Consider the following 15122-nt stretch of genomic DNA (forward strand, 5'->3'; position numbering starts at 1 on the left):
ATCTTTTGTATTAATATGATATTGCATATAAACACACAGGATGAGTATTCTTCAATGATATATTATAAAAAAATATGTGATAAATTTAATGCCAAACTTAGAACTAGGGCTAGGGTAAAATTGAGGTGGTTGAAATGTGCTTTGGATAATAAGTATGAGGAAGTTGTCTTGAGTTGTGCTAGAGACGTATAAAGGGTAGAAGAAGAGGAAGTGGGTTACTGGTTATGATAAGTTGATACTGTTAATGTAATTATATTTCCACAATCCATTAGACATTCAAGTAACAATTAATGGATTTGATTGTGTTGATGTAATCACATTAACATTTTGGATCACACTTCGTAATCCATCATCAGGATGATAGAGAGTGCAACATAACAGAGATGTAAGTAGCATACTGGAGCCAACTCGAGATAAAAAGAAGTGGGAGGAGAGGGAGCACACAAAACAAGAAGGAAAAAAGAAGAAGAAAACAAAAATTGAAGATAGAGAAAATAAAGTATAACAAAATAAAATAAATAAAAGTCAAGCAAATAAATACAAAAACATAAAAAGCAAACAAAAACCTAAAAAATAATAAAAGCAAAAAGTAATTATAATATAAATGACTATATACTGAAAACATGTAAAAAGTAAAAAATAGCCAACATAACAAACTTAACTATATACAAAGGTTGTTTTGTCATGTTGTTGCTTTTTACTTTTAATGTTAAAATATTATTCTAAGAGACACAAGCACGAGAATATATATTTACAAAATGAAGCAATTATATATATCAATGATATATAAGCAAAAGAAAGAAAATTATTTATAGTAAACATTTAATATATAAGTATATATATTTTTGAGCAGTAAGAGGCCGAAGCCAAGAATAATTATTATTTTGTGTTATGATTAATTATTAGTATTGTTTATTAAGGTCGAGTAGAGTCGAACACACTAGACCTCCCAGATAAGAGGCTTGTAATTTATCGTTGTGTTGTAGGCTCTTGCCTTATTTTATATATATATATAAACAATAATTAAAGCAAAATTTATCTATATATAAAAAATATTTTATGAAGCACATATATATTGATAAATAATATTAAAGAATATATATATATACATACATACATTTATAAATATATATACACAAACACACATATATAAACACACACATGTATATATATTTGAGAGATCCTATGAAATAATGCGAATTAAAAAGTGATTAAAAAGGAACAACATAACAACACAAACTATGTAGAAATATGTTTTGTTATATTTTTTCTAAATATAAAATAAAAACAAAAGCAATTACATAAACAAAGTAGAGAAAGGACAACAAAAAGCAGAGAGGAAACAAAAAATTGAGAGAAAGGGTAGAAGGGGAAGCAAAACGCAACCAAGGGGAGGGAGAAGAGAGAAACCAGAGGGGGGAGGGGGTGAGGGGTACTTAGGATAACAAAGGAGAGGAAGAGAGAGAAAGGAACACAATTCAAGAGAGGGGAACCAAGATGAAGGACAAGGATGAAGGAAAAGAGAAGAAGAGGAAAGGAGCCAAGGTTAAGGATGCCAACAGTTACCAAAAGTGGATAATAGAAGAAGCCAAGAAAGACTCAATTAACCTCCACGGTCTTAAGTGAGGTTGATGGATTAACTGTGAATTTTTGTAGCTTCCTTGAGCTTCCTCATGAAATGGTTATCCTTCTTGAATAAGATTTGCATGTTTTCCAAAAAAAATATGATGTATTGTAGTAGAAGAGTGCTTGATCAGGGCTGACTTGTGGACCCTTTCATGCCTAATGTTGGCAATGTGCACTTTGATATGAGTGTTAAAAGAGCAACTAGTTTTGCCTATATAGGGTGTGCTACAAGAGCAAACCACCTTATAGACTCTTAGACTACAAAAATACATCTTTGGGGTCTTTGAGAAGTGGGCCCGATTTTTATCCTACAAAGGGGTTTGAAAGTGACTCGTAAAACTTTTTTGCTTAAGATTTTGGAGATTTTTTGAGAAATACCATCCACAAAAGGAAGCAAAGCATACTAAAGAAGCAAAGGTGGGAATGGTTTGAGATTGGGGAGGGAAATAAAGAAGGATTTGGCCTGGTTGAGGGCCCTAGAAATTTGCCTTTAAGAGTACCCATTCATCTTGAATACTCGACGAAGATGGACAATCTCAATGTCCAAGTTCTCATCTCGTAGATTCTATGGGCTCTCAAGGCAAGGGTCTTGAGGATATCAACTTTTTGGCACGGATGGTGGTGAAATGAGGAGGGAATGTACAAGTCGGTATGGCTGGCCTTCTGAAACACACAACGGCCAAGAGAGCCATTATGTTTCTTGATGAGTATAACATCCAAGAAAGCCAATTGGTTGTCTCACTCAAGCTCTTTGGTGAAGGATATTGTAGGAGCAATGTTTTTGATGTGTTTGTAAAACACTTCAAGTTTTTCTGACTTGTGGGGTCAACATGCATGGGTATCATCAACATATCGCTTCCACCATCTTGGCTTAAGGGGGAAAGATCAAAGGGTCAACTCCTCAAAGTACTTGATATAAAGGTTAGCTATGGGAGGGGAAAGTAGGGAGCCAGTGTCAACCCCATCTACTTGCTCATATATGACCCCTTGGAAGGAAAAGAAATTGGACCTTAAGCAAAGCTCAAACCAAATCAGCAATCTCAATACCAACTTTTCACTTCACGATTTCAACTGCTTTGGGACTAGGCGCTACATCAAAACTCATCAAGATGTCATTAACCTCCACATTGGTGTCTCTAATAAATTGAGCAAAGTGGGTCGAATCCTTGACAAAGGAGTCATAATTGCCCACTACGGGTGAGATTAACTTAGCAAGATGTGCAACTAAAAGGTAAGTGGGTGAGCCTACAATGTCCACAATGGGTCTCAAAGGGATGCCAGCCTTGCGAATATCTGGGACCCCATAGATGTAAGGGGTGACTTGTTTGGCCAGCAAAAGTCTCTTCTTGGTAGCATCATTGAAAGAGGAGGTTGTAATGGCCATTTTCAGATTGTAATGGCTTTGAAAATTTGGTTATTAGTTGCATTTCTAAATATTTCTCAAGCAATATTTGGAACTGATATTAGCTTATTTTCTGGATGGAAGATGTAGGCAAACAAATAGCTCGCTAATTAGCTATAAGATGATGTGGATGGAGTGTAGTTACTTTTGAATGCCCTCGTTTGCTGATATGCATTGATTAATATGGGAGGCATCTTTGTAGTCAAGTTATTAATTTTTTAATACTTCTATAATGTTGAATGTAATGAAAGTCTTTGATTCTTTACAGACTTGTCATTGCAGAAAGTGAGTATGTTTGCTTTGTCATACTCCCTTTTTGATGATTGAGATGTTAAGACGTGCATGCCATTCTGCCCTTCCCAGTGGAAACATCACGTGTCACTGACCAGGGGAATATCAGGGGGTGTTTCTACACGTTTTCCCTGGAGATTCCTTCCCTACTATCCCATGCTTAGTGGTTGGGAATGGCATTCCATCTGTCCCATCGGCCATGATAATATATGTAGTATGTTTCTAATGTGCCTTGCTGTCTCTGGTTTTAACTGTAGCTTCAACTCAAGCAAAGCTCTGGTAATGCATCTTCAAGGTACATTGAAGTATGCATCTTTGTTTTCAATGCTTCGTTTGTGTTTGCTTCATAGAATATAGCAATTTGTCTTATCAACCACTGCCTTTTCATTTGTTTAAGTACATGCTTTTCTGAAACCATTGTTTATTCATGTCGATGTTGAAGGTGTCTGTGATATTACACTTGTAATGAATGGGAAATAACTTAAATTATAATATGAATACAAATTTTGAAGCCCTTTATGTATGTTGTTTGATGTACCTTTTGGCTGTTGTGAGAACTTACTGCGGACTTGTTTTGAATTTCAGAACTCCATCAGTGAAGAAAACAGATGGAGCTTCTGGAGCAGATCATACGCAACCTGTGTTTGTAGGCGAGTTTCCTCAGCAGGTTCGAAATGCACAAGCAGAATGGCTGAAAACTCTTGCACCAGGCACAACAGGTACTAATAAATTTAATAAATAGGTAACATTTATTTTGTATGTGTGTTTTGTTTACTTTTGCTATTTCTAACTGAGAATACATGTTGACACCATAATATTTTTCAGATAAATCAGGGTTCTCTGGTGGTATGGACAGGAGGACAGGGATATGCTGGATGTTCTTTGGAAGGCAGGCATTTATATGGGGTTATTTGTCTGGCAATGCTCCTCAGAGATGTGTTTGCCTTGAGGTCCCTTCAGAATTTTGTTCATTGGAAGAAGATGAGACCAATGCTAAACATGGTAACAGTTGGATAGTTTCAGTGATTCAGTGGGATGAAGGGATGCATGCAAACACAGAGAGTGGTGTAAAACATAGCCAATCTGTAGGTATTCTTATGTGCAGTCAGAAAAGCTTAGCACTTGCGTACTGGCCTGATATATTTACAGCCAATAATAACAACCCAGTTGTGGGCCTTTTGATGGAGAATGGGCCTGATGGTGGAAATATGCCGCTTGATGCAAGAGTTGCTAGCAGTCATGGGTTGAAAACTCGATGGTCTGATACCATTAGCAGCTCTGACACCACTATAGTAAACTCCATGGTTGGTTCTCCGATTCCTGGATCTACTTCATATGAGTGCATTGCCATAGCATGCCAGTCAAATTCTGAATTGTGGCGTATTGAGTGTAATTCCACTTCTATCAGTTGCCAACGAGTTAGACTTGATGGAGAAGCAAAGATGACATATACCCGTTCTATAATTTGGAGATGGCCTGGTATTGTTTCTAAGGACCAAAGGGCAGAATTCTTTCTTTTGACAGACCATGAAATTCAGTGCTGGAATGTTGAGCTTAGGCCTAGGGGAGATATTTCAAAACTTTGGTCCTATGAAATTCTCAGCACAGGAGATGCAGAAATTAAGAAAGACTTGGCTGGACAGAAGCGTGTTTGGCTGTTAGACATGCAGGTGAACGATGGTGGAAAGGAGATTACCGTCCTTGTTGCATCATTTTGCAAGGACAGAATAAGTAGTTCAAGTTACACACAATACTCTCTTCTGACATTGCATTATAAGTCATCTGGACAAAAGATGGGCGAAGGCACCGAGTTGACTTCTGAAAAAGTTTTGGAAAGAAAAGCTCCAGTTCAAGTGATTCTCCCCAAGGCACGTGTAGAAACAGAAGATTTCCTCTTTTCGATGCGTTTACGGGTAGGAGGCAAGCCAGCAGGATCTGCAATGATATTATCTGGGGATGGAACAGCAACAGTTGCTCGCTATTGGAATCAAGCCATGCGACTGTATCAGTTTGATTTGCCATGGGATGCAGGAAAGGTTTTAGATGCATCAATTATTCCTACCGTAGAGGATGGTGAGGAAGGCTCATGGGTAGTTCTTACAGAGAAGGCTGGTTTGTGGGCCATCCCTGAAAAAGCTGTTGTGCTTGGTGGTGTTGAACCGCCGGAGCGAAGCTTGTCCCGGAAGGGAAGCTCCAACAAAGAAGCTGCAGATGGAGAAAGGAAGAGTCTAGCATACGGAGGAGATTTCACTCTTCGAAGGCAAGGTTCAGAAGCATTGGAAATCCAAGATAGCAGAGAAAGAGAAATACCAAGAGGAATCAGCTATCGTACAGCTCAAGATGAGGAAACAGAAGCTTTAGTTGGGAACCTATTCCAAAATTTTCTGAAGTCTGGGGAAACTGAAGGAGCATTTGAAAAGCTTCATCAAGCAGGAGTATTTGAAAGGGAAGGGGAAATGAATGTATTTACCCGTGCAAGTAAAACAATTGTTGACACGCTTGCAAAACAGTGGACAACAAGCAGAGGGGCAAATATAGTTGTCATGGCTGCAATATCTTCCCAACTATTAGAGAAGCAACACCGTCATCAGCAGTTTCTGCAGTTTCTAGCTGCATCAAACAGCCATAATGAACTACAAAAGAGGCAGAGTATGCACTTACAATACTAAATGCTTGAAGTGTTCTTGCTATTATTCTGATATGCTGATAGCACATGCAAGTACTAATGGGCATTTAATACGTTCTTTTGTATTTCTTTTGAATAGAAGCAGGAGACATACTGCCAATTCTGAAATGTTGAAATATTCTGACCATTTTTCTGTTATATTGACAGGCATATTTCTGATTGACAATCATTTTAGACTGTTATTTAGTTTTTCTTATTGACTTGTTCTACTTTGTGATGCAGAGCCACAAGGGAAACTAGGTGTCTCACCACAGTCCACAACCATACAACCTTCTAGGCACTTACAAGGACTGCAGATAACCACTACCTTAGTGTACAATCTCAATTCAAACAACCCCTTGACATCAACGATAGAGACATCTCAATAGATGCAACTTCTCACATCAAAACCTTATTTTGATGTCACTATAATTAGGCCTAATCCTAGTACATGAGGTTAACTCACTACCCAGTTGCAGAGAATGTACTAGACATGGTCCCCTTCCTTCTCTTGCTTCAAGGGAGCCATCTAAACCGCAAACAACCATCAGTTTGTTTGCACTCAAAACCTTATTGACAAATGCTTTGTAGAGGCCTAGTTTGCTACTAGCCCTACTTCGGAGATTTTTACCCATCAACTCTTTAAACTGCCAAACAAGTTGGCAAACCGAATGCAGTTCTGAATACCCTTTTCGCCCATAGACAACATACCACAGAAAGGGTTTTGGGTCTCACCTTTAGAGATCCTTACTCAACATGGGTCAAATACGCCTAATTTGGGAGTTAGCCCTCTTCTACAAAGGAACTCCTTCAAATTGGTTTGTTCTCTTCAAGCCAATGCTTGGAACACCTATGCATACACTTCAGAACACCAAATCCACCATCAATTTGGGCCTAGTCCATCCATCAACAAGTAACTAGTGGTTTGGTCTACATGAGTTCATCAAAGATGCATCCAAAATATCTTCCATTCAACTAAACACTATCTTTAACCAATGTGAAATAAAATCCTACTGAAGTGAGAAAATGTAGAAACTATGCAATACTCCAAAACAACACAAGTTGTCCACCATGAAGACCAACAATGAATGAGCAATTACTTCAATAACATTATGACAACAATTTCAATCAATCTCTCCTTACTCTACTCTAAAACTAATCTAATCTCTAATGAGTTACAATTGTGAAGGTCTTGGCCTAATATAGTTGTTCAATTACAATGAAGGGCCAAGTTTATGCCAACAATGCCCTAACCTACCTAACTAGTAAAATTATTAAATGCTCATTCAATTACACAAATGCACCATCTTGTGGGCCAATAAGAAAATTAAAATGCTTTTGAAAGCCAATGAGAAAATATTATGTAGAGACATGGTGTAGACTCCACATGTATAGTTGGCATAATGTGATTGGGCAATTTTGGACACGTGCAACTAGAACTTTGGTTGGAAAAGGATATGCATCACATCAGCATTATTATCTAGCAATCTTTGTTTTAATTCCACTTCTCCATCTTCGAAGTCTTCTTATTGGCATTACCTTGAACTTGCTTGTACATGAAACCTTGACGTCTTTTTGATGCCTTGACCTTGATCTTGCACTTGTTCTTCAAATTCTACCATCATGACTTGAAACTGGACTAGCAAATTATCATCTTCATTTGACAACTTTTGAATCAGTGCTTACTCCGTCGTGAGCAGTTTTTGCATTTGACTTTTAACTCTCACCATCATTGACTACTGCCATATTTAACCTACCATACAACAACTGTTAGAGTGGACTTGCCGTTGCACCAAAAGACCGATCTATCTATGCTCGATACAACCACTCAACTTATAATACAGAGGAGGTGATTAAGCCCTTGTCACGAATCCCGAGGGGAGCACTGAACAAATTTCCAACAACAACAATGGTTAAGCACTTGTAATCTTAAATTTGACTTTAAATCAAGAACATGGTTAGTGATAACAAGCCAAAATTATTATTTTCAATTGGTCAATTTCCTTGATTGTTTTTGAACAAAACAAAACACGCTTAACACACTACCTACTGGATCTTTTAGTCTAGGATCCATTTGTTTAGGGGGGAAATGGAGACACTTTAATAGGATTGTAGATCTTCCGCTTTCCGGGCGTTTAAGCCATTTAAATATGTATACAAGGGAAAGAGGGGAATTTCCAAATATGATTCCCCTTATAATCCAAATTAGATTAGCTAGAAGCCAAAGGAAGAAATGTGCTAATACCAAATTTTAATTATAAAGGGGAATGCAATTCAAGGAAATGCACTCTTTGGCCCTTATAGGATAATGTGTATGTAAAGTTGAATTGATTGTTTAAATAATGTAAATCTAAATGCTATGTGTATACAATTAGCCCAATTAAGATATAGATCTAGGGTAAAGATATGAAAGGAAATAAAATATGAAAGATTCATTTTGAAATACATAGATGAAGATGTATTTTAGCTCTGAAAGTTGCAATTCTTAAGCTTTTTTTGAATATTCAATTAGGGATCTCGAAATGAAATGATGAAAGGAACAAAACCCATAAATCTTTTGGCAAGAAGGCAAAAAGGACTAGGTCGATTTGTTAGAAGGACGACTTGCGAAACGGTTGATGTAGTTTGGCAACACTGCAACAAACTTCTCCAGAAAGCTCCTGCAGAGTAGGTTCCAAATTTGTAATCTCGAAACTGATATCTTGTTTCGTCACACAAAAAATAAGGGTTTTTTTGGTTGGGTTTGATGAGGGCTTGCCTTGGTCAAGTCAAGCCCTAAGTTAAGGAATTAATCGTAATATAAATGTAAATGACTGGAAGACAAGATAAATGTTAGGATTCACCTTGCTTGAAACCCTTGTTAATAAGGATTTTGTACGTAATGCGTTGTAAACCTTGAATTAGAAATGTAGGGTATCTCCACAATTTGCAATGGATCTACCATAATCCCATCATGGTACCATGGATGTAAGTGTTCATCAATGAAGAAGATAATGAATGCTTGAATGTAGATCTCCTCCCTTGATGGCCAACAATAAGCTAGATCTTGAAGAGCAAATGCTCACAAAGGATCATTCAAGGCTAGATACAAATCTCCTGGCTAGAATGCTTCAAAATGCTTGAACTTGAATGCAAAAGACAAAAATGTTGACTTGAGAGCATGATCTTATGTTATGAAAATGAAACTGCCAAGTATATGAGTTTTCGAGTGGGAAAACAATACGAGCCGACCAGAGAGTTATGAAACTAATTAAATCCCCGACACCTTTTGGGTCCCGAGCCCCGAAATCACAAGAGACTAAGTCAACTTGGGTCGACCTAGTCCTAGACTAGGTTGGCTTGAGGTCGACCTAGTTCAAAATTAGTCGACCTAAGTCAACCTGGTCCTAGAGATCAAGTCCTGGATGCCACAGAAAGAAGAGGCAAATACCATAAGAAATAGGGTGGAAAGTGGAAGAAGAGAGGAGAAAAGGGTGTCGAGCACATGTACATCCATGGCCCGAAGAAGGTATTATGGAAAGGATGCTAAAAGATGTTAAAAGGCAAGTGCGCACATTTTAAGATGGTACACTATTATCAAATTTTCAGCAGTGGAAATCTGATCATGATCAAATTCTACAAAGAATACACACCCTTTTGTCATGGTCTTGTTTTCACTTTAAATCCTACAAACTTGATTTGCTAAATGCAATCTGTCCCTGTTCAATCACAACTTGATTTTCATGTTAAGTATAACTTCATCATTTTATTTTGCCCAGGTCTGGAAATATTTCAATCTTTCCCTCTAAACTGTATTCTCTTGAAATTCTGGGCCTGCTCTATCAAATGGTCTCATCCTTAATGAACTTCAGATCTGATTGTAAGTGATGTTTAATATCCTCCACAAATTTGGACTTCTTCAAATGAAAATTGCTGGTGATGGAAACTGATCTGCTCTGCTTCCCAAATTGATCTGCACTTGAGTAGTTGTGATTAAGGTTTGAAATGAAATTGTCATTGCCTTTACATAGCTGTTTGAGAGATAGGATGCACCTTTGGAGGCCAGGTTGACATTATTTTAGTTAAATCAATAAAATTAGAAAATCACACCCCTTTCATATATGATCATTAATTTATCAATTGCGATTAATTAATAATTTTCCTTAGGATTTGATCGTTCCATCTTAACACCCAAACCGACATTGCACAATGATTGTCATTGCATTCATTAAGTATTATGTAAGTAATTGGAAAATATTTGTTTGATATTAACAGAGATTGAGAGGGTCTATATATACAAAAGAATAAAGCGATGTTTCCTTAAGAAATGATCGTAAAGATTAGAAATATTCTATTCTAGCTAAAAGAAAGCTAAAGAAAGCTAACAGATAACTAGAATTAACTAAATATTAGAAACATTCTAATATTTACAATAGATTACAAACAGATAACCATTAACTAATAATAGAAGCTTATCTATTATCGTAATACTCTCCCTTAATGGTTAATTTATCCACAACACCAAGTTGTCCTTTGAATTTGACAAACTTATCAGGACCAAGAGGTTTGGTGAGAATGCCTGCAGTATAATCTGTGGTAGGAACATACTGCAAGTCTTTTGTCTCGTCTTCAACCAGCTGTCATATGTAGTGACAGTGAACATCCACATGCTTGGTTAGTTCATGGAAGATTGGATTTCATGCTAACTTGATAACGCCTTCGTTATCAACAAACAAAGTAGTCGGTCCCGCTGGTGACATCTGCATATTCCTAAGCATCTGACGAAGCCAAACAACTTCACAACATGCCTTGACTGTCCCTCTGTATTTGGCCTCTATAGAGGAGGTTGAAACTGCCTACTGCTTCTTACTGGTCCATGTGATGACACGTGATCCTAAATTCAACACATCCAAAAGTTGACTTTTTATTGTCAACAAAGTCTGCCCAATCTGAATTTGTGAACCCACTGAGTCTAGAATTAGAACTTTGAGAGTAAATAAGTCCATAATCTGAAGTGCCCCTCACATTACGAAGCACACGCTTTGCTGCCATCCAATGATCAGCCTTGGAAGCTGTCATAATGCATGAGATGTAGTTGACTGCAAAGTTGATATCAGGCCTAGTAGCAGAGAGATAGATGAGGCTGCCTACTAGTTGTTTACTGTGTAGGGTAAAAGGATACTTATTGCATTCAGTAGATTAAGATGTAGCTAGAATAGATACATTATTCATATACGCAATATGCATTTCATATACAATACTTACAATGATAATGATTATGATGATGTCTCAATAGTCCCTACAGATGATGTACATATACTTTCCCGAAGGGGTGACCTAATCGTCACACGCCTTTTCGAATACAATTCTACCCGTCAGCTACAATATAGAATTTACCGACAATATCATCCCCCCAAAAAGTAAAGTTGTCTTGGGACGACAAAATAGTGACAACATTTACAACAAAACAAAAAACAATTAATTACATCAAGACTTAAACAACTAAGAAGAGGGAAGCATCTTTGGTGTAGTAGACGTCCATGCCTTTAACTCGTCCAATTCTGCTCAAAGATGATACACTTGTCCCATTCATACTTCCAAATCTGCTTCAACCTCCATCTGAAGCCCCAAAGTTGATTGCATCATTTCAACAATCTCTCCAAGCTCCCTCTCCTTCTCTGTTGCCATGTTCTCTTTCTCTGCTGCCACCTTCTCTTTCTCTGTTGCCACCTATTGTAGCTGACTTTGTCGGGCCAAACGTGTTACCCACTCGGATTCCTAGGCTGCCCTCGTTGCATCTAGTTCCGCTTTCATTGTTGCTACCCTGGCAGTTGACTCCTCCCGAGCCCTCTTTGCTATTGCTTGGTTCGCCTAGCTCCTCTGAAGGGTATAATAAGCATCCCTAGTTATCTGAACTATCTCCTGAATTAGAGTCTCAATGCAACTCTCCATACTCGTCTCCCTTGTAGTGGCCCAATCTTGGCGCATCTCCTCAGTCTCTAGACTTGGCCATCTGTGCTCCTCAAAACAAACTGTGAAGTTTGCTGGACATCCCAGCCTCATAAATGATGTAATGTTCTGCAACTCCTTCACCACTGAGTCCAAGGCCTGTATCTCTGCAGAGGCCACCACTTGGTGAGACTGAGTCGCTACATCAGCGAAGAATATCTCCATAACCTCTCTTGTTGTTGTTTCTAATGCTAGTGAAGGCTGCTGTTGGGCATCCATAGCTGTCTTCACTACTTTCGCCATCCGCTGAACAGTGCTAGGTGGTACCTCATCGGTGTGTGTCGGGTGACTCTCCTCCACCTGTGTTCGTAGAGGATCTCTTTTTGAAGCTACCTCTCTCATAGGTCTGAGAATCCTTGTCGCTCATGGTGCTGGCATACGGTTAAACCTTGTACTCAAGTATGAGCTTAACCTTTGAACTCTACTCTCTTTGTCTGGCTCCTCAGGGGATGCTAACAATGCTGTATCCACTGAGACCACTCGCGCCAGGTGAACCCCCTGTCACGCGGGTGACTTGGGTTTCAATCTTTGACAACGGTGCCAAATGCTTACCGTACAGGGTAAAATGATACTTATTGCATTCAGTAGATTAAGATTTAGCCAGAATAGATACTTTATTCATGTACGCAATATGCATTCCAAGTACAATGCTTACAATGATAATGATTATGATGATGTCTCAATAATCCCTACAGATGATTGTACATATACTTTCCCGAAGGGGTGACTCAACCGTCATGCTCCCTTTCAGATACAATTTTACCAATGTGCTACAATATAGAATTTATTGACAACACTAGTTGTTTGCATGTACTATCATCAACGGGAGGAGAATCAGACTTGGCTGATAACTTGAGACCTTTCTCCATGGGTGTAGATGTAGGCTTGCAATCTTGCATACAAAATTTGTCTAATAGAGCCTTGACATATTTGGATTGAGAGATGAATATACCAGAAGATTGTTGCTAACCTTAGCACCTAGGCAATAATGCATGAGCCCGAGGTCATTCATATTAAGAGATTGATATAAATTCTGTTTGATTTCTTGAATCAAAGATGCCAAACTGCTAGTGATGATTAAATCATTCACTTAAATAACTAGAAGGATGATGTCATTGTCAGTTTCTTGATGTACAAATTTGAGTTTGAAAAACTCCTCTAGAAGCCTTGATCACTGAGGTACTTATCGCTTTTAATGTACTGTGCCTAAGGGGCTTGCTTCAAGCCATAGAGAGATTTCACTAATCTGAGAACTTGATGTTCTTTACCAACAACCTTGAAACTAGGAGGTTGTCTCATTTAGACCTCTTTGTAGAGATCACCATTCAGGAAAACACTCTTGATTCCAGCCAAACTGTGTTGTCATGGCTAGGACTAATTTGATGGTGCTCATCTTTGTAGTAGGAGCAAAGGTCTCCTCATAATCAATGCCTTGATGCTGAGAAAAGCCCTTCACAACTAAACGAGCTTTATACTTATCCAAAGTACCATCAAATTTGTATTTGATTTTGTAAATCCATTTGCAGCCAATGGGGTTCTTCCTTGGTGGAAGATCAGAAAGGACCCAGGTGTTATTCTTCAGCAGGCTCTAGTGTTTAGATGTCATGGTCTGTTCCTACTCTGGAATTCCTTTAGCCTCAGAATATGTTTGAAGTTCAAACACACTATGAATGTTGGTAATGAGAGCAAGGTTAACAAACTTTGTAGGTTTGCTCTTTTTCCAAGTAGTTCTCCCATCAATGAGCTCATCATCACGAAGATCAACAAGTGTCTTAGCCCACCACTTAGGTCAGAGAGGAGAATGACCAACATTAGTATCAGGAGATGCATGGTGATCAGGTTCCTCATCAGAAGAATTTAGATCAAACTCAGTTGAAGCATCTACAAATCGAGGTGATTCTGCAGGAGAAGATGGAGGTGTTTGTACAGGGATCATTGGTGTAACTGGAGTTGCAGGAGGTACTGGAGCCCTCCCATCAAGTGTACCTAATGGAAGCCTAAGTCTCAAATCATGAGCCTTCATACTGATTCAGGGCTTGCGACCTAACCAAGCCTCTTCCGAAGTCTTACCTTTGACCGCAACTGTGAGTGACCGGTTCAAAAGATAAACTGTAATGTCCACTGCTTCTGCCCAGAACTTCTTTGGAACATGTCTGTGTTCGAGCATGGATGAGCGAACCTTGCTATAGACTCACTTGAATAGTATCTAGGAAATCCGTGATCAGTTGCTTGCCGTCAGTCGCAAGATGGAGGAAGAGGACATTGTGATAATAACTCTTCGAAGTTTACGGAAGTCCTACGGGCATTTTATTGAGACTCAACATCACATCTTTTGGTGTTTATCTGAGGTTCATTGATCTCTGCACACTTTTGCTTCAGCAAGATTGGTGGAAACAATAGTTTGGTAGCAGTTCCAACTCCACCTCTACAAAGCAAGCCTTTGTTGCCAAATCCTTTCAGAAGGATAAAGGCTAGTTTCAATAGTCTTCTCAACGGACATCCTCTGCTCTAGATTCGGAAGGCTCTCGGAAGAAAAAAATCCAATGCAACTATTGCCATAAGTTTGGGCACATGAAGGTTGAATGTTGGAAGTGCTTAGTTGCCCTATCTAAGCAATCTGGTTTTCAACCCATAGTGAATAGTGCGGAGCACCTTGAGCAAACAAAATATACCTTTTACGCTTTTTGACAGCTTCGTGCTTTGGATAGATTAACCATTAAGGGAGGGTATTATGATAATAAGTAGTTTCTATTATCTCTGTTTAGTATGTAATGGTTATCTATTTTAATCTTGTGTAAATATTAGAATGTTTCTAATATTTAGTTTCCAATTAGTAAAATAGTATCAGAGCCAATACTCTAAATTTTTTTGAAAATATTCATAATTTCTTGGTTGAGATTATCTACCGTCTATTTTCAAAATCAATTACATACATATTTGCTTCCAACTCTCTCTAAAATCCAACTAGGGTTTCCGTTTTGAGAGATCTAATTAATAAAAATTGCGAGTAGGTTTCTGGGGGAAATTTTTTCTATGCATTCGAGTCTCTCCAAGATGCGATTTATTGCCCTATTTTCGCATTTCTTCAGGGGCTCGTTGCATCTGCAAATCACGTTTTTTCTTCTCTGCAAAATTGCGTTGGAACTAAGC

General features: G+C 38.3%; 1 protein-coding gene across 1 annotated transcript in view; it reads left to right on the forward strand.

The window, feature by feature from the left end:
* LOC149540429 (Nucleoporin, Nup133/Nup155-like protein) overlaps positions 1-15122 on the forward strand; it is a 161227-nt gene that overhangs the window by 7972 nt on the left and 138133 nt on the right. Inside the window, exons 2-3 of the mRNA XM_089801538.1 lie at positions 3905-4038; positions 4145-5968. Of these exons, the coding sequence (XP_089657664.1) occupies positions 3905-4038; positions 4145-5968 (1958 nt within the window). The remainder of the gene's footprint in view (positions 1-3904; positions 4039-4144; positions 5969-15122) is intronic.

This window comes from Cupressus sempervirens, chromosome 9 (genome assembly GCF_028749045.1).
Source record: "Cupressus sempervirens isolate cs-2001-9-10 chromosome 9, ASM2874904v1, whole genome shotgun sequence".
Classification (NCBI taxonomy): Eukaryota; Viridiplantae; Streptophyta; class Pinopsida; order Cupressales; family Cupressaceae; genus Cupressus; species Cupressus sempervirens.